This window comes from Curcuma longa, chromosome 1, assembly GCF_044706935.1.
Source record: "Curcuma longa cultivar G26 ecotype Majalengka, Jawa Barat chromosome 1, ITB_CL_G26_1.1, whole genome shotgun sequence".
In the NCBI taxonomy this organism is placed as follows: Eukaryota; Viridiplantae; Streptophyta; class Magnoliopsida; order Zingiberales; family Zingiberaceae; genus Curcuma; species Curcuma longa.
The window spans coordinates 10,833,409-10,857,826 of NC_133861.1; the positions used below are offsets into that span (position 1 = coordinate 10,833,409).

The following is a 24,418-nucleotide window of genomic DNA, read 5'->3' on the forward strand; positions in this document are numbered from 1 at the left end:
CAGAGCCCCCGCGACTGCTGAGTTTCGATAACGTTAGGAGTCATCATGGTTTCGTTTTCCTTCTACTACATATCGAGTCATAACTGCGGTATTTTGTTAAACTAATGTGTGAGGCAAACTTTGGACTGTTAATATTGCGATACTGTAAACATCAAAGGATTAATGATTAAAAGTTAAAACAATGCAGCCATTTTGTCTTTATTTACTTTGAGACAGTAGCATGTACGTGAAAGTTTCTGTTTATTTCTTTTTCTCAATAGGAAAAATAATTATTCGAAAAAGTTTAGCACACATTCTCAAATTTTTTCAGAAACACGAAAAGGCTGTGTTTTTTTTTTCTGTAATTGAAAATCGATGTTATACGAGTTACACACATATCACGTTCTACTTGGACTGTCATAAATTATGTTCGATCAAACTGTCGGCCCAACCCAAGCCTACGATTAGGGATGCTCTAACGGCTCTATTTTTTTTAAGAAATAAATTTTAAATATTTTTACAAACTTTAAAAAGTTATATAATAGAGAGAAAAAACGATATTATCAATTATTAGAAATCTAGAATAAATACCGTTAAGAATGTTATTTTTAATAAATATTATCAAAATAGATGCAATGTTAATAATTAATAAGCTTATATTTTATATAAAAAATTTTGTTTGAACGGTAGGCCAAACAGGATCTATTTCAAACTTTGGCTCGAGGACCCACGTACGTCCACGTTCCATGAGGTGGGTCAACCCGCTCTCACTAGTTGACTCAGTTGATTTCTACATGAGAGTTGCACAATAAAATTTAGGAGTTAATTCCCAATGAAAATATCTCGTTGATTATCTCACACCCCTCATATCGTGGGCTACTGGGTTAGGATAAAATTATTCATAATTTACTTCCTTTACAGATAGTTTGAGATAGTATGGGAGGAAGCCAGATAATACCCTCTTGCGTCGTGATCAACTGTAGTTTCCCGATTTACTTTCTCATAAATGGTCATGGAGTCGATCGTGTGGGGCCGCTGATTGATTCCACCTTTTGCAGAAGAGATAGTATGGGAGGAGCCTCCGGATTGAGAGTATCAACTTTTACACAATGAGTTGGGTCAAACCATAACTCTTTTCAAATTCAACCTCTCAATATTATAAAATAGCCTTTTGTAAAAAAGGGAAAAAAAAGAATGGCTCGAGTAAAAAAGTTATAAGTTTGGCTTGCACTCGATTTTTTTTTTAATTTGAACTAATTCAGTCATAAAACAATCAAATAAATTTCAGCATAGGTACAATAACCCTACTGGTACATATCCCACAATAGCGTCCAAAAACATGTACTGATACTAAACAAACTTGTAATTAATATTATTACATAGACCTAACGACATTTAAAAAAAAAATAATAATAATAACAAATTTTATACTCGAGTATACATAACAAAACTAAATTGATGACGTGCACACAAACAGCCAATTAAGCATATGCTAACGAGCATATGCCGTGCAACCGCTAAAATAAATTATTAGTTGGATTGCAATTAATTATCATTAGTTTACTTCCTAATCAAGTCGCTAGTGATGAATGTACAAATATTTTTGTGCCAAAATCGACCAAATACGTACACTACTCCAATTTAGAGTGGAGCGTTATGTTGTATTAAGATAATAATATATGATCAATGATAAATAATTCAAAACTAATTAAGCTTTGTCATTACACATTGAAGACTGCCTGGCCGATAGGAATCACGTAAGAACTAACTTCATTTGGTGACTGTAGAATCTCCTTACTTTAACGCTGCAAGCAAAGCAAACATGCTTGTCCAACGAAGCATGCCCTTTATTTATTATTACTTCTTGGTTCAAAATTAAATGCCATTCCATTTATTCAACTCTGCGAGAGAATCGATGAGTATATGTTCTGGTGTATGGGACCAGTCCATCTGCATGTGTGTTTCCTCACAAGAGTCTTGGAGATGGAGATATCAGATCAATTGTAAGATATCCCTTTAGGTGTCACAGTAGGTACGGACGTAGTTTTTATAGATAGATGTGAATCATTATGTATATGTATATATTAGCAACTGTAATTCCTTGTCCACTTGAAATGAAGGAAAGGAGAAGAAAGGGAAGCTTGGGAAGAAAGAGTGGACTTTGTGTCTCTATTTCTTGACTTCCTTTTGCTTTTATTTCACCATATGTACGTAGCTTTTTAGTGGCCCTCAAGATCAATCAATGTTTTCGTCATCAAAAAAGTTTGTAGTGTGTATTATAGAATGGTTGAATGATTCACTTTGTGATGTGATGCATTCCTAACGATGACAATGAGATGACATGCTATAATGTATATGAACAAGTTGTTAGTTTGTTAGAGTCAGCAAAGTTGTTATTGGTCTGCGTCTCTATTGCCGTTGAAGAAGAGATTTTTTAGATGAGCTATATATATATTCCCTTGCTTCTCCAATTAGTTTCCGAGGCCAGATTCAATTTTTAAGGTGCTCCAATCGTCTTATATCGACTCTAATTTTCTGACATTTGTTTTGTTTTCTGAAAACAATTAACTTCCATGAGAAATAATCATTAAACAAATCTAAATTAGTCTTTTGCTAAATGGTAATTGAGCTAGTTGGAATAAAATAAAAGCCGACCAATTACCCAAACAAGGTCGATCCGAGTATGTTGGGAGTGACACTGTACATGTTTTGCAAATTCCAAATAGTAAGACAAAAAGAAAGCTGTCATTGGAATCAAGTGCAACTTAAGCTTAATTAGTGTGATGTAATCTCCTCTAACCCTCAAATTAATTACCAATTAAAACTTTAAAAATATACTGTTCCCATCATTTGTTCATTGTCTCTGTTCCTCTTTTCTCCAACTTTTGTTTTCTATATATATAACAGATTATGAGAGTGAGCTCATAAAGAGGAACAAAAAGCAAGCAAAAGCCATGGAGGTGGCCATGGAGGAAGCTAATGACTTTTCCCGCTGCACCTTCTCCACTACCGCAACTATGGACGACTATTTTGCCTGCGCCTTGAACAACTGGGAACAATCAGTCGCCGACGTGGGCCCCTTCTCTTCCTCCGCCGACGCCGACGATTTCCACGACCTCGTAGAGTCCATCATGTTCGCCGATGATGTGGACTATGACCCCTCCATCGGCCACTTCTCGCTGCCCCAGTCCCCTTCTTACAATTCCAACACCAGCACTTGCACGCCTGTGGCAGAAGAGGATGAGCACACCGGAACAGCCACCGCCTATAACGATGCCAAAGGCTTACGGCTTGTCCACCTGCTGGAGGCGGCGGCGGAGGCCCTCGGCGGTGTGCACAAGTGCCCGGACTTGGCCCGCGTGATATTGATTCGGCTCAGGGAGTTGCTGGGGCGCGGCGACGAGGGGACGAGCATCGAACGCCTGGCGGGTCACTTCACCGACGCCTTACAAGGTCTCCTCGATGGCGGACGTATGTCGCTCCACGATGGCGCCCGGCACCACCACTACAATAAGATGGAGGTGCTGACAGCGTTCCAGCTGCTTCAGGACATGTCCCCCATCACAAAGTTCGGCCACTTCACAGCCAACCAGGCCATCCTCGAGGCCACCGCCGGCGATCGGCGCATCCACGTCGTCGACTTCGAAATTGCCGAAGGTGTGCAGTGGGCGTCTCTGATTCAGGCCCTCGCGTCGCGACCCGGCATGTCGCCGCCGCACCTGCGCATTACCGCCATGATCCGGAGCGGCGGGAGCCGCTCTACCCAGGAGACCGGCCGGCGTCTGGCCGCATTCGCTGCGTCACTGGGGCAGCCTTTCTCGTTCTCGCAGTGCCGGATCGACGCCAACAGCGAGCGGTTCCGCGCGGCGGGCGTGAAGGTGGTGCAGGGCGAGGCGTTGGTGATGAACTGCGCGCTGCACCCGACGACGGCAGCCGCGAGGCGACGGACAATAGGGTCGGTGGCGTCATTCCTCTCGGGGTCTGTGGATCTGGGAGCGAGGGTGGTAACTCTGGTGGAGGAGGAGGATGGGGAGGGGGAGGAAACAGAGGAGGAGCAGGGGAAGGGGTTCGTTGGGCGCTTCATGGCGGAGTTGGGCCGGTACTCGGCGGTCTGGGATTCACTGGAAGCCGAGTTTCCAACGCAGGGCCAGGCGAGGGCGGTGGTGGAGCGGGTCATCCTCCGGCCGAGGATCGCCGGAGCAATTGGTCACGCATACAGGGCCGAGGAAGAGGAAGGCGGCCAGGTAGAAAGTTGGGGAGAGTGGATGGTTGCCATGGGATTCGGCAGAGTAAGCATCAGCTGCTTCAACCATTGCCAGGCCAAACTGCTCCTGGGACTCTTCAAAGGAGGCTACAAGGTGGAGGAGACGGCCATGAACAAGCTGGTGTTGGGGTGGAAGACAAGAAGGCTGCTCTCCGCTTCTGTTTGGAAGCCTCCATTGCCTGTTCATCTTCCTGTAATGGATAGCTTTGAGGATTCAGATTTCTTGTTTGATTGAATGATTCCTGCTGGTTTCGATATGTAGAGTGTTGCTGCAGTCTAGCTCGATCCTTCCTTTCTAAAGTTTGTCCGAATCTTTGGCTTCGTTTACATTATTTCCGAGTTAGAATCCAATTTAGCAGCTTGTACCATGCGCTGGATATTTTCCAAGATTTAGAATTATCATTCGAATCTAATTTGGATGCTTGTGTTTGATGATTAATTCTTGGAGTCACATGAAATGCAACAAGGACTATCGTTAGAAGAGAATCAACTTTTCGCTTCAAACAAATAAGGCAACTTGATGAACAAATTGTTTTTTTTTGTTAAATAAATGTTCAAGAAAATGTCAATAGTACATTTGCACTTTGGCTGCCGTCCGCCATTATATAAAATTAATTGTGAGAAAAATAAAGACAAATGCAGCCTTTTTGCCGTTGCCTGATATCAATTCAGGGTAGGGTAAAGACGAGCAGTAACGATGGTGTACGATGATGGACTGTGGAATCAACTACCACTTGACATTTCTAAAGCACCATGCATTCACTATCATTATATTGTGTATTTTTCTTTCTGTATTATTCATGGTTGAACTTCAAGGAGAGCACTGAAGTCCCTGTCAACGAATGGAAAATTAATTAATTAAATTAATCTAAACAGATGCACCTGTTAACTTGTTGAGAATGTGATTTTCTGTGCTATTAAATAAATGGTCAAGGAGCAGAGATGTGGATCAAGATCTCGTCTAAGGGGACAGACTTCTTTGACTGAGAATTTAGAGGACTCAAGAGAACAAGTGCATGAAATTTACAGCATAAAGATAAAAGAAAATATAGGAAGTGATGTGAACTAGATAGTTGATTTTATGTTTAATTGGCAAGAACAAACTGTAGGTAAATTAGTGAGGAGATTGAGCAGTGAATTAGTGATTGTTAATTACTGATGAAATGTTAAGATTTCATATACCAATTTGTCACTGAAAATGAGAGTGATAAAGAATTGGAATAATGACCTGTATTTGCTAAACATAATATAATTATGATTGAGCATACGTGAATCATGAATTTGTATTTGATCTAGCACATTTTAAATATTTTTTTTGTCAGATTCTCTTCTCCACTCAGTCGTAATCCACCAAATCATTATAATATTTTCTTAATTTACGGCAAAGAATTTAGTGATAATTTTCTCACAAGGTTAGTGTCACAGGCCACGTGGTTAGAGATTTTAAAACTATGATCATAACTTCAATTTGATCTGTCACTAAAATATAATATTGTTGATAATTTTTTGATGCCGTTATACATGTAGTTATTATCTACAACTTTTTAGTAAGAAGTATCTAATCAACTCTAGTTTTTGTTAGATCAATAGATAATCATCAAACTAACCTCATCACGGGCATATTCGAAGCATAAGCTTCGATGAGTTATTGTAAGTATATATATATGTGCATAATTAGTTACATATAAATCAAAACTAATTATATATGCACATATACTTGCAAGAAGATTATATATGACAAAATGGATGACGTTAGGTTTCTTGAAAGATTCGTTAACTCGTAAGAAAATGAATGACAAAATGCCTAACGTACGGCTTGGAAGACAAAAGAAGCAACTTGATGAATATTAAAAAGAAGATTCACCTCTGTTCAACTAATACACAAATGGTTAATGCAAGTGATTGCGACTCCAAATCAAGTGAAGTACATTTTTCTTCCTTTGTTTCAATTTTCTAAATATCTCAATTAATTAATAGAATGAGCAAATTAAACATGACGACACTTGATTTTACTATGTTGTTCCAAACTAACTGTTTAATTTGCCCTTGCTTCCTTAAACTAATTGCACCTTTCTTCCAAGACACTTCATTAGGATTATATTGTCTAAGTTAACATGCAGTCAACATTTCAATACACCAATATTACAATAAATAAATATCTACAATAATACGTAGTTTGTTAGGCAATATGAATTGATTTCTGTACCTCCGCATGAATGCTTGGCTCATAATCTAGCACAAACGATGTGTTCAAGCTAACGCAGAAAGAAAGAATTTGAAATTTAAATCCTCCATACAATCCCACATACATGTTTTAATTTCCAACAGCAAATGAAAATATTTTATTAATCAAGCTCAAATCAGAGTCACAGAAATAATATGAAATTATATATTAACAATTGTTGGCCTATAAAAATGCTCTCTGAAATGTATAAAGAAACTACGACCACATACATGTGTTTTCTCGCACTTTCTTAGAATGTGAGGAAGATTCAGTATGAAGTCAGATTTAGTTGGTGCCGATTTCTTTCACTGTAAAAGGTTTCATCGAAATTAATGGAAGATGTTAGCGTAGATAATGGATTTCAACGTTGAAACCCTTTTTGTTTTTGAATTTCTTATTCTCTGTTCATTCAGCTGAATCTATGAGCCTATGAAACTATTTAGGAATGATGTTGATTTTCTTTTATTTATCTGGCCGAGAAGCATTAATTTGGTTAATGTTGTTATCTAATTTGAGCTTCTTAAATAAGCATAAATTAAAGTCGTTGCTTAATTGTTCAAGTTAGTGCCTCCTTCTATATAATCTGATTATAGAGATTTTTGTAATTTGGAATTGCAAAATTAATCGCTTGTCTGAGATAGTTTGTCCTGTTTTGATGTGTAGTATAGATATTAACAAACATGTAACCTTTTACAAAAGTCAACTTCGAGCATCATCTAGTTGTTAATGGAAATTCATTTGGCAAGATTCAACTTAATTTTAGCATGATCTATAAGTTGTTAGCATGAAACATTTAATGCCCATCAAAACGATTTATACAGCGTGATCTGGACATATTGCATTGTAGGTCCGGACTGTATCAGCTGAATATGACACATCACAATTAGAATTTATTCACAATTTTTGTTGTATTTGTAATTTAAGATTGTAGATATCAAGCTGTCATTTTGTAATTAACACGAATTAAATCTTGCATATTTGCTTGTTCACTTAAGATGTAGAATCAGCAGCGAGGTTGGACAGAATCAATTTGTGGATGGAAGAAACAAGGATCAACAACACAAATCTCAATGAGAACTTACATTTGACCATATGTCATCCAGTTTCTTCAGCATCTCAAACTTCCCCAATTTTTAAAGAAGTTGACACTGATTACTTGCAGAGGAAGGTTATTGAAGAAAAGGCTGAGCAAAACATTTCTGTACCTTTATCATCGGACACTAATGCACCTCCAAGTGATCATTTTAACCACAATACTCAAGCTGTGGAGGGTTCTGACTCATCGTCGCAGGAACACCTTCCAGAAGTCATTTGTCAGCGCATACCTATCGGTCACCACCAACTAATTAATGTTCATGAACCTGAATCAGTGGTTGAGCCTGCAGGAATTCCGGAGCATGAAAATGGAAATGGAAATTCTGTTGAAGTCAGTGTTGAGATAAGTATTGATTCTTCCGCCTCCACCAACTCAAGTATTGCTAAAGGGAGATCCACGATGCAACCTTTCGAACTCAATCTCCAGAAGGATTTCAGACATGCAAAAAAGAACTTGTTGGAGTCTACTAAATCATTTAAACGTGGAGAAGCTGTCAATTCAAACAGAGGAGTAATTGATACTGCAGTACCTTTCGAATCTGTTAAGGAGGTTGTGACCAAGATAGGAGGAATCCTTGATTGGAAAGCTCACAAGGCAGATACTTTGAAGGTAATGTTTTCTCATTGGTCGCTGTTAAATTCAGGAGATGTTAGATAGAATTTTGTTCATGTCACTGCAAGTATAATATTTTTACCCCTACCGTTTCAGTCACAGTAGATGCATTTCTGATGATGACAAATTATTGTACTTGTCGACAAAACACAATTACATCGAATTTAGAATGCCAAGGTCTTTACATTTCAGGAATTTGACAAGATCCTGGAGTTCGGCTCTGTGCAGAAACAAAATCATGCTATTTCTGAACTCAAGAGAATTCGTGTAGAAATTTCTGAGTGCAAAGGGCAATTCGAAGCTGCACACATTGAGGGAGCTAGTAGTCACTAAGAGTATCATAGAAGAACTACAGTTGAAGTTTGAGAAAGCCCCTAAAGAAGAATCCCAAGCAAAACAAGACTCTGAGCTGACCCAACTGAGGGTGAAACAAGTGGAGCAAGGTATTACAAGTGAAGCCAGCCTTGCCACTAAAGCACAACTTGAGGTAGCCAAAGAAAGACATGAAGCGGTCTGTTGTCGAACTGGCGTCAGTAAAGGAGGAAATAGAAGCCTTACAAGGGGAGAAGTATTTATAATTGATCAATGAAAGAGATGTAGCAATGAGTAAAAATCAGGAGGTTGTTTCTTTAGCAAATGAAATTGATGAAGAAGAACATAGAATTGGTGAATCCTTGTCAAGAAATGAAGATCACTTGAGATGGAAAAAGGAACATGATAGTGACTCAAGTGGAAATGCATGAGCTTGATCAACAACTTGCTTTGACAAAGGATCTTAGACTAAAACTAGATACGTCAACTAAATTACTACAGTCACTCACGGATGATCTAAGTACATGAGCGAAAAGTTGAAACAAGATTCTGAGAACAATGACAAAGAGAAATCAGATGATGAAACATACAAAAGTGCGTACCAAAATCAGGCATTAGATACAACAAGAAAATCACTTGAGGAAGTGAGGATTAGCATGGTGAAAGTGAAAGATAAAGTGGACTGTCTTAGAGTTGAAGTTGCATCACTCAAGTCTGTACTTGATGCTGAGAAAGCAGCAATTTCCACGTTAAAGCAGAGGGGAGGTGTGAAGATAATGGAAAGGGAAGCCAAAGACAAAATGATGGGGATGCCAATGTTTTCGTATCAAAGACGGAGGAAGTAGATCAAGCTAAGGCAGCTGCTCTGATGGCAAGAAAACAGCTGCGAAAAGCCAAGGAGGAAGCGGAGCTGGCAGAAGCCTCCACGAGCACGACAAGGAGCAAATTGCTGGTAGCTCTGATGGAAAAAGAAGCAGCTCGAGAATCCGAGAGGGTTGCAGTAGCAGCAGCTAAAGTGTTGCAGGACAGTGAGCAGGCTGCACCAATGGTGGGCAAGGACTCTCCGCCACAAGTATCCTTCCACCAGATGAATATTTGACTCTCAGCAAAAGAGTCCATGAAGCTGAGGAACTAGCACACAATAAATTGGCAGCTGCCGTCGCACAAATTGATGAGGCTAAGATATCACAAAACAATAGTTTAGAGAGATTAAAAGAAGCATATAGAGAGTTGGAAGAATGTAAAGAAGCCTTTAAAGGCGCGAATGACAAGGCAAAGAAGGGCCAGGAAGAAAAATTGGTAGCAGAACAGGAACTGAAGAAATGGAGAACCGAACTTGAACATCGAAGAAATGGGAGTCCACCTATTGTGCAAAATGATGAACTCAAAAGCATGAGAAAGGAAGAAAATGATGATGTAGTTCATCCTGAGCCAGGAGAGATTGAGCCTGATGTGGTAGCTAAGAAGAAAAAATCATTCTTTTCAGGATTAGCTCATCTCTTGCCCAAGAAAAGACCCAGCAAGTGAACTCACAGTCACGGGGATCATTTGCATGCTTGCATGCCTACTATTTCGATGCTTGACCTTGTTTGCACATGTTCATGAAGTTCATTCTTCAACATGCGTGATAATTTGATCAGTAAACCACGAAATTTATCCTTTTGGTGGAGAAATTTGCGTTATCAGCAAACTGTGGGATTGCCGTGCAGCAAGGTTAAAAAATGTTATCTGATGAAAAAAAAGAGGCGATAGTTTGAATATTTATTAACAGATCCTTTGCTTTCTAATTCACTGAATTGTATAATAGTGGTCTTCGGGCCATATAATTTCAGGATACATACATACTCGATGGCAAATATAAAAACAGATACATTTTCATTGCTAATTAAACTTGATCAGAAACAAGATATTTGAAATAATATATATCATCATGAAACAACAAATGACCGAAAAATCAAGCTTGCATATATAAGCGACCACACGTTACTAACTACGACAGACAAATCAAAACTCAATTAAATCTAAATTATTAACCTACAACTAATTAAGGTAGCTAGTTACTTCCAATACAAAGCAGATAACATAAACTAGTCAATCATCGCATAGATTGAGTTATAGATCTACAAAGATCGAGCATCAAATAATAATCTAGAAACAGCAATAACTTTCGTTCCCAAGCATGAATGAAATAGTCGAACGGATTACATATTTTATTAATGACCCACGCCGGGACTGTGTCCTGGGTTCGTTGGCCGTACATCTTCACTGCCCGCTACGAGCCCACTACTGCCGTCTTGCTTCTCTCCCGGTGCAATGCTGCCTTGCAGCAAAGCCGTTGCTTTACTACTAGTAAACTTCTCTATCTGTATCATCAATCGTCGGCCGTTACTCGTTAATCTGGTGTCTTCTCCCTCCGTCTTCAGAAATATTCTTGCTTCGACAGGGGAAAGAGTTAACACTGAAATTATCATAATCACTACAACATACTCAAGCTTAAAAGCCATGGAGGAAGAGAAATAATCGATCTCAGAGAGAGAGAGAGATGAAAGACAGAGGTTATATATATGTGTTTGGTACTTAATCCTCTCTTAGTGCAGCAATGAAGTTGTAACCCGACCTTATATATAGAAACTCTTAACATATATAGTATATATGAAGACAGTGTACTCAGTTAGCATGCACGTACGGACTCATAATTTTCTTTTAAAAATTAAATTAATAAAGATTTATAAATAGAATACTTTTTGATGGTTCATCTAAGTTTCACTTTCTAAAGAAAATTAGTAAGAACAGATCTTTCTTTAATGATATACTGTCTAATCCGGCTTCATTTAATCTCACCAGTCCATCAATGAACAATCAAGATAGGTGCCTCTAGTTTTTTTTGTTACTTAATCCTATAAATATCATTTGTGGAATTTATTTTTTGCAGAACACCAATATATATGGCACACTATTTCTATAGCACCTATTACAAGGAATGAGGTAATCTAGGTATCTTACGATCTGATTAATTTTAAAAGTGAATGGTTTAACCCCACAAATAGATCATTAGGTAAATCCGAGAAGCGCAAATAACTTCTGGTCCAACAACCTAGTGTAACTAGTAGTTTGAGTACCACGGGCATTCAAAAATTAAATATCTTGCATGATTGAACCTTTGTTGCATGCATACATGGTTATCCTGCCTTGTCATTTGCCATTGCACCGTGCTCCGAGGGACATACCTACTATCTATTTTGATACTCAAGGAAAGGAGAATTTGCTAGCAATTATCATCGCTAGTTGCCTCAGTGTCACTTTTTTTTTTTCAATTGCCTTAGAGTAATCCGTCGTAGGTGAACCAATCCATATACTAATAATTGAATATATATCTAAAAATTTAATATAAAAATACATCAACTAATATATTGAATTTGATTATGCATAAAATATATATATATATATATATATATATATATATATATATATATATGCAAGTTTATATATGTACTTATATCCTTTATTTATTTCTCTTTTCAAAATTTTGAATTTGAAATTTACATTGATGAAAATTCTTTGAACTTAATTAATTGTTGGTCATAAATTTTATCAAGGAAGCAGGCGTGACCTTTTTTTTTTTTTACTACTAATTCGATCTCCACGTCACATGAAATTATATATTCTTCCAACTAGAGTGGCAATGTTAATGTTTTTTAAATGCGATTATACAAATTAGATCATCAAGCAACTCTTGTAACATTATTTCTATTTTTTTCAAGTGTAATATTATATAATCACAGCCAAAGGAAGGATCAAAGTTCATGCATGGCGACGAGTGATACAGTCAAACAAAACGAGCCAAAAAAGGAAGAAAAAAGAAATAAAAATACCAAAGATCTTATTTCCTAAAAAAACATGTTATTCAAAATATAATAAAAATAGTGATTCAAAATAAAAATATAATTTAAAATAAAAGGTACAGTGAATTTTTCTTTCGAAATAAATAAAAAATTATTGTTTTTTTAAATCTCTAATCATTTTTTCTCCAACTTAAAAAAATTATCATCTTATTTCCTTTCTAATTTTTTCCTCGTACTAAATTAAAAATAATAATGCTAGGAGGACCAATTGTTTATGCATGTAACTGAGTTAGCTCAGTATAATACTTCTGATCTCAATTTCCACTTCGGATGTCTACCTATAATTTCACTTAATTCGTAATGCCAATTATATATATCGCGTAATAATAATGTATTTTCTGGACATTTGTATTAGCTAAATACAATATTTTCCATCTGGCCAATCGAAGAGCTGACAAATAAATTCTTGACTAACCGGCAAAGTCTGGAGATCCGGCAAAGTAACAAGAAGACAAAAAGATTTGTAGAGGGCTCGCTGGCCTTCTGAATGCACCATTAGGCTATTAGAAACCATTTTTTTATTTTTATTTTAGTAATTTTTTTAAATCAATTAATTTTGAAGATGATTAACTCATTCAACAAATTTACACATAGGCTATTAAAAGCACTTCTGCACCTCCACGTGCATGCAAATCAAGAAAATTAATTAATTAAATAAATAACAAAGAAGAAAATGAATGGGGGCGCGTGCCACGGTGCCGGTTTGGCGATCTTCTGCTGTCATCAAACAACGAGATATGAGTCCAACTCCTCGGACAACGGAGGCGTAGTTGGAATATTCCCTTGAATTGGCTGCTGTGACCCGTGATGCCGCCTAATCCAATGACTGAACGACATAGATTGTCGCGACAGATTCCCCTTTAGATTCCTTAATCAATGAAGATTGCTATCCGCCAACTGATTATCAAAATCCAAAGACCACGTGATGCCGACTTCAAAGATTCGAATCCTGTTGGCGGGTTTCTTGTTTTCGTCCGCCGACGGAATCTTGAATTTTTAATGGACTTGGAAGTTGGAATTAACTCAAGGCGGCGGCTGTATCGTTGGTAGATTCTTGTTTTCGTCCGCCGACGGAATCTTGAATTTTTAATGGACATGGAACACAAGCCGGCGGCTGTATCGTTGGTAGATTCTCCTGCGGGATCCAGATTCCATTTTGGTAGTTCAGTTTGGTTTGCGGGGGGCGCGTGGCCTCACGTGCATTGTGAACGTCGAGTGGCGCGCGCATGGGATTCTGTTATTTTACGCGTGTAATCAATCCAAAGGCTGAGAGAAAAGTATACTTAATTAATGGATTAACGGCTGCGCACTTCCTGTACGTATTTTGTTATAATATAATTAGTTTAGCGGAGAGTTGTTAATTAATTAGTTAATCAATCAGAGGGGAGTTGATATTCCAATGCAGTCCAGCTAGCACGTTGGATGGATGTCCTCGAGGTGAGAGAACCCGTTGTTCAATTGAAGTTGTCTAAGAACATTGACCCTTGCAGTATTGAAGGGTCATCGATCGCTAGGTAACATATATAATAATGAAAAATATATCAATTAGAATATTAAAATTGTTGGTATATGATATATATATACATATAGTGAGTTGTGATTGCTGCAATACTGAGTTAACCATATATATCAATTGTAAGAATTATAGTCAATTTTAAATTAATTCGACCTGCACACGATATATACGTGAGGGCGTGAGGGGAAAGTGCTACTGTATACTTCAACAGATCATATTGGCACTGTCGTCGTGCATGCATCTCTCTCTTGTTCAAAGATTTTGAATATTGGTTGACGATTAGAATATGCATGCATGGTGGCCTTATTAATGCTTTTTTTGTTTCACTAAGATCTAATAAATTTTCTCTACGATAAACATGAGATCCTATGCTCTTCTACGACCTGCAGTACTGACGAAGACAAGCTCACAATATCCACCTGATGATCTGAATCGAAGTCATGGAATCTATATATCTACAAAAGTGGACGGTCCAATATCTAGATCTTTTGCAGGAGGAACAAATTAAGGTTGCTATCACTACAGGGAGAGAAGATGTGTTGACTTTAAATTCTATTCAATTTAAAGTGATATTAGTCTAGCTCACTCTACTCCTTCAGTACTCCTTTCCTTGCTGTAGTTTGCTGGGTTATATATATCCAATCAGGCTTAATCTAGCTAGAATTAACATCACAAAAATGATAGTGCACCCAAATGTACTTTCATATATAATTTCAATCATTGTTTTATTTTTCTCAACGCGGTGCATGACTAGCTGTTGCAGATGAGGTATACATAGAGTAATTTGAGTTACACGTAACATATATATAATTACGCTTTGTTGCTGTAATTTAGTTTTAATCCACAATTTGCCCCTAAACTGTTTGGCTAGCTATTCAAAAGAAAGTAAAGTCGAAACAAACAAAACCCAGTGACTGATCGAATTAAGGATGCATGTCGACCACGGTGCAATATACGTTTGTATAACATAATATATACGTTCTACTTTAAAAAAACAAATTAAAAGCAGAGGATGTGCGTCGATTGGTTCCTCAACTCTAGGAGAACTCAACACACTGGCATTAGGGAAAAAAATATATGGCATTACCAGTATGGTACTTTTATTTATGATGATTAGTCAAAGGAAGTGCAATTGATTATAATTAATTATGTGACATGGAAATTTCGATTTTAAAAGATTATTTGTCAAAAAGCACCTTGATTAAACTACGTTAGTTAACGATCAAGTCACGATCAATCCCTTGGTGTGGTTTTCTTCGTTTATGACGATCGATATACACATTAACTGTGTTGCATGGCCTGAGTCAACTAAGTTGGCGTTTGGAGATATACCTTAATACAAATAAATAATGCGAGTTAAACTTTAAGGACTTTTCGTCAAATATCATACACTATCAATTAAAAGAGTTTTAATATTGTCTTTCGATCTCCAATATATATAAAACATGCTTGAATCTTTAAATTTGAACTGTTCATGCGGACAAGAAGTTATATCTATATCTATATATATATATATATATATATATATATATAGAGAGAGAGAGAGAGAGAGAGAGAGAGAGAGAGAGAGAGAGAGGAGCTAGAAAACCAAACAACCTAAATTAAGTTAAACTGATCTGATGAATACAACAATAAGAATAGCTCATGGAAGAAGAACCAAATGAAGGAGCTATCACATTAATATATACAGAGAGCTGGATGCTAATATCATCGATCGACCGATCACAGGGATCTGCCGGAAGTGGAACCGTAGCAACTAACGTTCAATTGCCCACGCCGGGGCTGTGACCGGGGTTTGTTGGCCGGACATCTTCCGTGCCCACCAGCTTCCCAGGATGCTCCTCCGAGCTGCTGGGTGTAATGCTGCCTTCTACCATTGTTGCCTCGCTTTGCCTCACGTTATTACTAGTGCTGGTGCCATTCGTTGCCTGGAGAGGCCTGGCTTTAGCAGTCAGAGAGAGATTGGGGGCCAGCAAAATCAAGATCATGAGGCTAATTATAGCAAGTGACGCCGTCTTCGAAGTCATGGAGAAATCTATAAAGCACAAGCTAATGAGAGAGTGAATAACAGGGAAGGTTGATTTGAGTTTATTCTTGCAGCGAAGTAGTTCCCAGTCGAGGCTATTTATAGCCGATGAAGGGAAGCATTGAGCACGAAATATAAGCAATAATTAATAAATGTTTACCTGCGGTGCAGGCGCATGTGGTGGTTCTGCGATCTGAACCTAGCTAGAAAAATATACTTGATTCTGGGAACTATATATATATACGTGTATAATAACGTTTCTTTTTAATTATTATACATGAACTTACGCACATTCATGCAAGGAAGAACCACGAGCTCGTGCTTAGCATCCAATATATATATATATATTGTCCGTACTTGGACAGTTGGTTTCCATGGCTTTTCTGTGAGGCGTTTCCTATAGATCTGTGCTATATATATTCTTCTTCTTTTTTTAAAAAACGATCCAATTAGATTTTACTCTAATAAGCCTAAAAAATTAAGGGCTTCATCGAATCGAGCTGGGCTAAATTTAACTGCGTTCAGATTGTTCATTTAATTTGTTTATCGAGTTTGTCAGATCTTATTTATTAAAAATTTTATTGAGAAAATTATAATGAATTCAATCTCCAAGCCGAATTGGGGAGTAACAGAATATGCTGAGACAGATGGAGGTGGCGGGCGGGCCTGGCGGCGGCAGATTGCAGATTCAGATTCTACTTCGAAGGGTACTGCGATATTTAATTTGTTAGATCACATGCATGCAGATGCATGTGAAGTGGCGGGCAAATCTGCGCACGCAAGAATAGTATGTCATTACTGGCTGCATAGTTGTTGATGCAATCATGCAAATATTAACACAAGAGGCCTTTCCTCATCCGAGCTTAATTACTTTGTCATGTTTTTACCATGTCATTCTTCTTTTAGATGATTTCTTCTTTTTCTATCGTTTGGAATTTTAAGCTCGAATTCAGGTTTCTTTTATTATTGAGTCAAATTGAGTAAGTTCAGATTGGACCAGATCCCCTCTTTGCTCGCCTCTAATCACTGATCAGGCAAATGGGTTTGGGCTTTTTCAAAGCGTAGAAGGATTTAGCCCGTTAAAGTTTTTTTTTTGTTTTTTGTTTTTTGTCTTTTGTAGGTGTTTCCTACTTTCGGTGAGGGCCAAACATTTCCTTTGCCTAAAATAAATGTTAATATATGAAAAACTCACAAAATTAATAAATATTTTTGTCTGAAAAATGAAAATATAAAAAGAATGTCTTTAGAAATCAAATACATGCATGCCCATTGCATTATATGAGCACGTGTGGTCGTGTATATTTTGACATATACGGGCGTTATATGAGCATGCTCGTTGCATTAAAGGCGGAATATCATTTTTCAAAACGATATTTCTATAACATTTATCAATTGATTTCTAGCCCACCTAAGTTATACGATATAAAAATATTGGTTAAAGAGTTTGTCTAATATTGAATATTGTTGTGTATAAATAATTATATAATTTTTTAAAATAAAAATAGTGAATTGATTGAATATAGAATATATAATCACACTCATTATAGGCAACATAGTTGCATATTAAGGAAGCAAAAAAAATTTAGCATGGAAGATTATTATTATTTTTTATTAACGGTTAGACTTCAACGTTTATATGTATCTACCATAACAACAAGCTATATTAAATAGCATCATAAGCATGTATACGAATAAGATATAATATGTAATTCTCCTGACTCTCATACATAGAAATATTTTAATATATCATTTTACTCTTTGCAATGGAATCATTAAATGTAATGTAAGATGGAGATTTTCAGCCGATGATTTCAACTATTTGGTTAATTTGGATAATAATATTTATCTTGCATCATATAATTTATTGGCATGGATGTACATGAAAGATAAATATATATTTTTTATTGTACTTATTATACGTCTAAAGAATTCAAAAGAGGGATAATTTTTTTTCCATACAGTCTTATTTTCATGGTCATAGTATATCTACTACATCACTAAAAAATTTAAAGAATATCAATGGATTTTTTATTCTACATGGAAGTACGTAGACTAAGACCTTAAAGATTTTTATTATCATAAATTTTTAATACTTGATTTGAATATTATTGATATTGTATAATAGTTGTTGATATTAATTTTCTCCATATTGTTATAAAAAATATATTTGAGAGGTAGGACAAGAGGTAGAATTTTAAAAAATATGGAACAATTATTATAAAAAATTATACAAAGACTTGTTATACAAGTAGAGAAAGAAGGGAATACATGTATGTACTAGTTGAGATTTGGGATACATAAAAGAACATTTAGGCTAAAAACAACAGTAAAATTCTTTAACTGTTGAAAATAATAAAAATATTAAGGTTACCGACTCAAGTAAAATTCATCCATCGTTAATTCCATCAGTGATAAAAAAATTGTGATAGTTTATTTCTGTCGTTAATAGATGTATTTCTTATAGTAGTTAGATGATCGTTTTTTTAAGATCGAATTCAGGTTTCTTTTATTGCGGAGTCAATCTTAGTAAGTTGGAATCCCAACTCCGGAGGCATAGCTGAGTTGATTATGATGGAATAGACTTGAAGAAGAGGATAAAGGTTCAAATCTTGACGAAGCCGAAAAATACCCTCTTCCGTTGTGACCAATTGTAATTTTTTAATTTATTGATCAATTGTAATTTCTCGATTACCTCCTTATAGGTGATCATAACAGATTGAAATCCCAACTTTGTTCACGTCTAATCACTGATCACGCAAATGGGTTTGGGCTTTTCCAAAGAGTAGAAGCATTTGGCCCATTAAAGTTCCTTTTTTTTTGGGTGTCTCTATTAGGTTTTTCTTACTTTCGGTGAGTATCAAGCATTTCCTTTGGCTAAAATAAATTTTAATATATGAAAACTCACAAAATTAATAATTATTTTTATCTGAAAAGTGAAAATAAAAAACGAATGTCTTTGAAAATCAAATACATGCCCATTGCATTATATAAGCATGTGCGTGCAATATATTTTTTACATGTCACATAAACGAAAAAACATACATGAACAACGAAATGCCACTATCTCCCTTCGAGCTTTTCCACCAAAATTGAACAAGTATTGGAGTCCCAAACCGCTCCATTTATTTAATCAGTTGCATGCATTTTGTACTAGAAAATCCACCCCAATCCTACTTTTCCTTTCCTCTCATCCTTCCCTCCTCTTTCTTTCTTTCTTTCTTTATTATTTTTTACCCTTTTTCTCTCTTGCATCGATTAGAAGCTCCACCACTGGTGAACCGCCACGCCAGCGTCGCGCAGCTTGCCGTAGAGCGCCAGGCACTCCCAGTACGGGCGGCGGCGGCCCTTCTTCGCTTCGTCCTCCTCCGTCTCTCCCGTCTGGTGGTCGCATTCGAGGAACAGCTCGTCCACCAACCCGATCGATCCCTCCCCTACTACCTCCTCCACCGCCGTAGCGTCCGCCTTCACCACCACGTACTCCTCCTCCTTCACGTTCCGCTCCAGCCACTCCGCCAGCGATGGGGTTCCCGCCTCTGGCTCCGCTTCCGCCGTCGCTTCCTCCTCCTTCACCTCCACGTGGATGAACTCGAAGGCGCGCCCCATCGTCGGGTAGTTGCGCTCGAACCACGCCGCGCCGTTTCCGGATGCGCCGGCTGGGGCCACCTCCACGAAAACCCGACGAGGGTAACCGTCCAGCGCGTCCCCTGTCAGCTCCGGTAGGTACCTCGCTTTCCGCCGCCACCCCCGCCGCCCCGGACCCGGCGGCTCCAGAAGTACTTCTTCTAGCCCGCTCAGCGCCTCTTTCTTTGCCACCGGAACAGACAGAAGCCGTCGAAGTCTCAGCCCCCCGTCGATCGTGGTCTTCTTCAGCATCGCCGCCATGGCAGCGGAACCGGTCTGTCCGATATAATCCACGGCGTAGTTCGCCGGTGTCTGGAAGGATCCCGATGGGTCGCGTCCCGATCGGACGGCCGCGAGGTGGGCACGCTCGGAATCACCGGCCGAGGCGGATATTACGAAGTCAGAGGGCAACGCCTGTGCACCTCCCTTGCTTGCGTCGTGGAGGAAGAAGTCGTGGTCCTGGAATCGGAGCAGGCCGCGCCGGCCAAGGAAGCTGAGGCGGTTCGGCAGGAAGCTAGCGCCTGCATCGCCGGATCGATCGCCGTCACCGTACTGGAGGACGGCGGCAAAGAAGAAAACGGTAGCGGCAAAGAGGACCGACCGCGCGATGAGCCGGATGAGGTTGAGGTCCGGCAGGCGGATGACGAGGCGGTCGTTCCCAAGATGCACGGCGCCGCCGAGGCTGAGGTGATGATGGACGCCACTCGGAGACATTCTTTTCTGTCAGCGGAGCGTTTGGCGAGGAAACTAAACCGCGAGAAACTAGGTGCAATTGTCAGAGAAGGCAAAGAGAGAGAGAGAGAGAGAGAGAGAGAGAGGAAGAGGGAGGATTAATGAGGATGATCTAGCGGGTGCAAAAGCGTGCAGCGGTGTGGTTAACACCCACCAGAGCAACCCGAGTGCTTTGCGATCGGAGGCAGAGCAGCATCAGGTTCTTCAAACGCTGCGATTCCATGGCGCTCATGCGGCGATGGACGGCTGTAAACGGAAGTTAGCGCATCATATCTCTGCCCTCCGCAGCGTACCGCACCAGGTAATTATTCTTCTCCCAAAGCACTATTTCTTGAGTCGGTCAAATTTAATCGTAGAGTTCCGACTTGCCTTGGGAGTGCGTGGGTGGGTGGAGAACCTAATTTGAAGGGAATAAGAGATTTTTTAAAAAGGAAAAAAAAGAAATGTAAGTGAGTCGATGGGAAGGAGAGAATCAATGGGCTCTTTTAAACCCATGAAATGCAATAACTGACGTGGATAATTATAGGATTAAGCTAATTTAAGGGAGGCAAAATTAAATTTAGAAGAGAGGATTTGGAGGAAGGGCGACAGTTATGGGAAGCCTTTTAAATGCAAAAGCAAAAAAATAACAACAACAAGGACAATGAATTTACGTCTAATTTGAGAAGGGTGAGAGGTCATGGTAGATACTAGAGTGGGCAAGAAAATGGGCCCATCAACAAGCCCATCTAAAAAAGGTGATGAAAATTTTGCTTTATTTAAAATTAAAATTATTAGAGCATTTTACTTTAAAAAATGCAGCTTTCATAATTAATCCTACCAAAAATGCATTTTTATATATTTTTTGTTTTCCTATATTATCTCTGGCTTTGGTTTATAAATATTTATATATATATATATAGTGATGTTGTAACAAACAAAAAAAAAATGTTGCATCCATGGTTGGTGGGTTGGTATTATAATAAAAAAATTCGAGCCGGCAAAAGAAATGCCCCCAGAATCTTATTATAGCCTTACTGATGAATAAAACGATGCCACGTATCCAATGCGGTGGACCCGTTGTTAGGTAAAAAATGAACGGGTGCTGAAACGAGATGACGTAATATTTTTGGCCCAGTCCTTCCGAGCGTGATAAGGTCCTTCCCACACTCTTTACTTTGCACCCATCTCAAACCCCCCACGTCTGTTGGTGAGTTGTGTGGGGTATAGTGGCTTCTGTGTAAGAAGGAGTGTATGTGAAAAAAGGAACTAGTAAACCACGACCACCGCGAACGCGATCGCCTATCATACTCAAATTGCAGCGAACAAGCAACGTGTTAAAACTGGTCGATTCGCCGGACGCAAACTCTGCTAGGGGACGATGGAGGCGACCGAGGTGGTGGAAGGTGGACGCAACGTCTCCCTCGCACCAGAGCTCAGCCCCAGCTTGGCCGCTGCAGATGACCATTTCCGCGTGAAGCGGCGCGCCCTCGAGGCGGTCCTGGAGAATTGTAAGAGGGCCCTCGAATTGCTGGAGAAACCCTACATCGACCTGGACTCTGCGGGCAACGAGGCGGCAGAGGCACAGCCTATGGGAGAAGTCGAGGGATCCCTGCCGCGGTCTGAATCTGGCGGCGACTCCGAGGCCGATGAGGTATGGGTCGGATTGGATCCCAATTTGTAGTTTGTACCTTTGGTAATGATCGCATGGGGAATTTTAGATGATTCGCAGCCAATTGATTCCTTTTTATGATCGTGCTAGAAGCATGTAACCCTAGGCTTCTGTGCTGAGTTATTTCTTGTTCTTTGAACTATTGCGATGCGCTTGATCGGTGCAGATTATTCCTGTTTTTTTTTTCTTTTTCAAATATAGTTTCTGGTGAGGAATGAGATACAATTTAGTTGTTGAAATTTACTGCTGGAGGTCGTCGCACAGAGCCACATGCATAGAACACAAGCGGATCTGTAATTCATTCTGACCCATTCTATATCCAGAGAGTTAATCTATGTTAAGTGTGCAAAGTGTTTTTGGTAAGTGTTGGTTTCTTTTCATTACATTATCATGCTAAATGTTTATGCAAATCATGTTTTGAAGCTGTACTTGCTCTAGTTATTCTAATTCTTGTATTGAAATATTTTACTTGTCAATAGCATTCTTCTTTTGAATATCATGAATCTTGAGACAAATCTATGTTGCTACATGTTGTGTGCATAAAAATTGTTGATCTGTTTCCTGAATGACTATGCTTGATTTGGCCTTTAGCTTACCCATGCAGTCTAATGCCAATTACAATAGATAGCATTGATATATTGAAATTGAGAAGTACAACTGTTGATTATTTTGATTTGGATATTTGATGATCACTACTCTAAGTTTATTGCTCTAGAAATAAGGATACATGGAACTCACTTGAAGCAAAATGGGGAGAAAAACAATCTAATCTAATTTCCTCTTACCTTGTTTAAAACAACTTGCTTGCCACCATTAGTTGGAACTTGGAAGTTAATGTGGCAGGATGGAATTAGCTTATACTCTACCATTGCCATCGTACATGATATGAACATTTGTCTCACATCATTGCTTTGTTCCCACCTATATTTTTGGAAACTAGAACTTGTGTTTAATTAATTGCTTCCCTATTTCCTTTCTCTCCCACATTTCTATCCAAATAAATAAGAGAAACAAACTTTTTTTTCTTTCCCTCCTATTTTTTTTCTCTACTCCTAGTCAAGTAAAACAGGATACTATGTTGCATGAAAAAGCCTAATCTATGCTTGTAAATTGTATAAGATAAACAGTCGCCCTCAAGTATTGTCGAACAAATTCGATTCAATTGGCTCAATCCAAAGCCAACTCCTTTCTCTTGTTTAGACTACAGGATTTGCAAATATTTCACTTGCTCTCATTCCATATTTATTTTTGTTATTTACCCCAAAAGCTTAAGATGTTAGGAAAGTGTCCAATGTCTATTTTGATATGCTCATATGATGTTAACTGGGATCCTATTGTGCAGCTATGTGCACTTCTGAAATCAAGAGTTGAATCACCAGACTTCCTTGAAAAGCTTGAACACATCCAGACATCCGTTTACCAAAATATTCATGGTAAGCTAACTTGTACTCAGCCCATTTGTTTTCTAACAGATTTATTCTTAAACCTTGTTTTATTCATCAAGTTGAAATGTTTTAGGTCTCTCGACTGAAATGTTCTGCTCTGTGACTGATGTAGTATTTTTGTCAATAACTCCTCTTCGTAGGTGATGATAATGCATCGTGGGATATGGTCACTGCCAAAGATTTGTGGGATGATAAGCATTTTGATGGGCAGGATGACATTGACCAAGATGATTATGTACTTGTTAAGCAAGAGGACATAGTGGATGGCGTGGCATGCTTCATGGCTACTTATCTGCTATCACTAAAGCAAACTAAAGTATCCCTAGATGGAAATCTTATAAAGAATTATTTATTTGTGTTGCTTAGTAATAGTTTTCAATTTTTTAACTATTTGAACAACTTTATTATGGAGTTCGTCTACTCATTGCTTCTATTTGGTATTGCAGGAATTAACTCCAAATCAACTTCAAGCAGGTGAGACTTGTGAATCTGATTTTCATTTTGTATGGAGAGTAACCAATATTTGACAGTAATTCTTATGTGCTGACAATTAGTTGTCACTTTTTGTGGATTGACAGCCCTATGCAAAACGTTTTCTGTTAAGAAGAAGAAAAGCAGGCTCAGAAAGGCATGGGATGGAAGCAAGGTTATTTACAATGTTGCTTCATGGAGTGCTACTACTACTGAGGATATGTCTTTTCTTTGCAAGAAATCGAGGGGCTATTGCCTCACACTATCATTTACTTGATGCTGATAAGTGAAGTTTCTTAGTTACCTTATTGGAAATGGGCCTATTGGGCTTGGCCCTGTAGGTTCATTTTGACCACTTTATGACACCTTAATTGACGCTAGCCCTAGATAAATGTGGCCTGTCAACACCAAAGATCACCTTTCGGCCATGCTCTCTTAATGGTGAATGATGGTCAGATCAAGTTGGTTCTAAACCAAAATTTGACTCAACCCAAGTTTTTTGAATTAAGATAAATCATCCAAAAACAATATCCAAAAATCAATGGTATATATTGACCAATCCAAGTT

General features: G+C 38.4%; 3 protein-coding genes across 3 annotated transcripts; 2 read left to right on the forward strand and 1 right to left on the reverse strand.

Moving 5' to 3' along the window:
* Positions 1-2,933: 2,933 nt before the first annotated feature.
* LOC141833972 (protein NODULATION SIGNALING PATHWAY 2-like) lies at positions 2,934-4,478 on the forward strand. The gene has a single exon (XM_074721470.1). The coding sequence runs from the start codon at positions 2,934-2,936 to the stop codon at positions 4,476-4,478; it is 1,545 nt and encodes a 514-aa protein (XP_074577571.1).
* Positions 4,479-18,912: 14,434 nt separating this feature from the next.
* On the reverse strand, positions 18,913-20,327 carry LOC141812250 (uncharacterized). The gene has a single exon (XM_074700309.1). It carries the CDS (start codon positions 20,264-20,266, stop codon positions 19,187-19,189), a length of 1,080 nt encoding a protein of 359 aa, XP_074556410.1. The 5' UTR covers positions 20,267-20,327; the 3' UTR covers positions 18,913-19,186.
* Positions 20,328-21,591: 1,264 nt separating this feature from the next.
* On the forward strand, positions 21,592-24,128 carry LOC141824059 (uncharacterized). The gene is made up of 5 exons (XM_074711294.1): positions 21,592-21,917; positions 23,278-23,368; positions 23,521-23,696; positions 23,827-23,854; positions 23,959-24,128. Exons 1-5 carry the CDS (start codon positions 21,645-21,647, stop codon positions 24,126-24,128), a joined length of 738 nt encoding a protein of 245 aa, XP_074567395.1. The 5' UTR covers positions 21,592-21,644.
* The last annotated feature ends 290 nt before the right edge of the window (positions 24,129-24,418 follow it).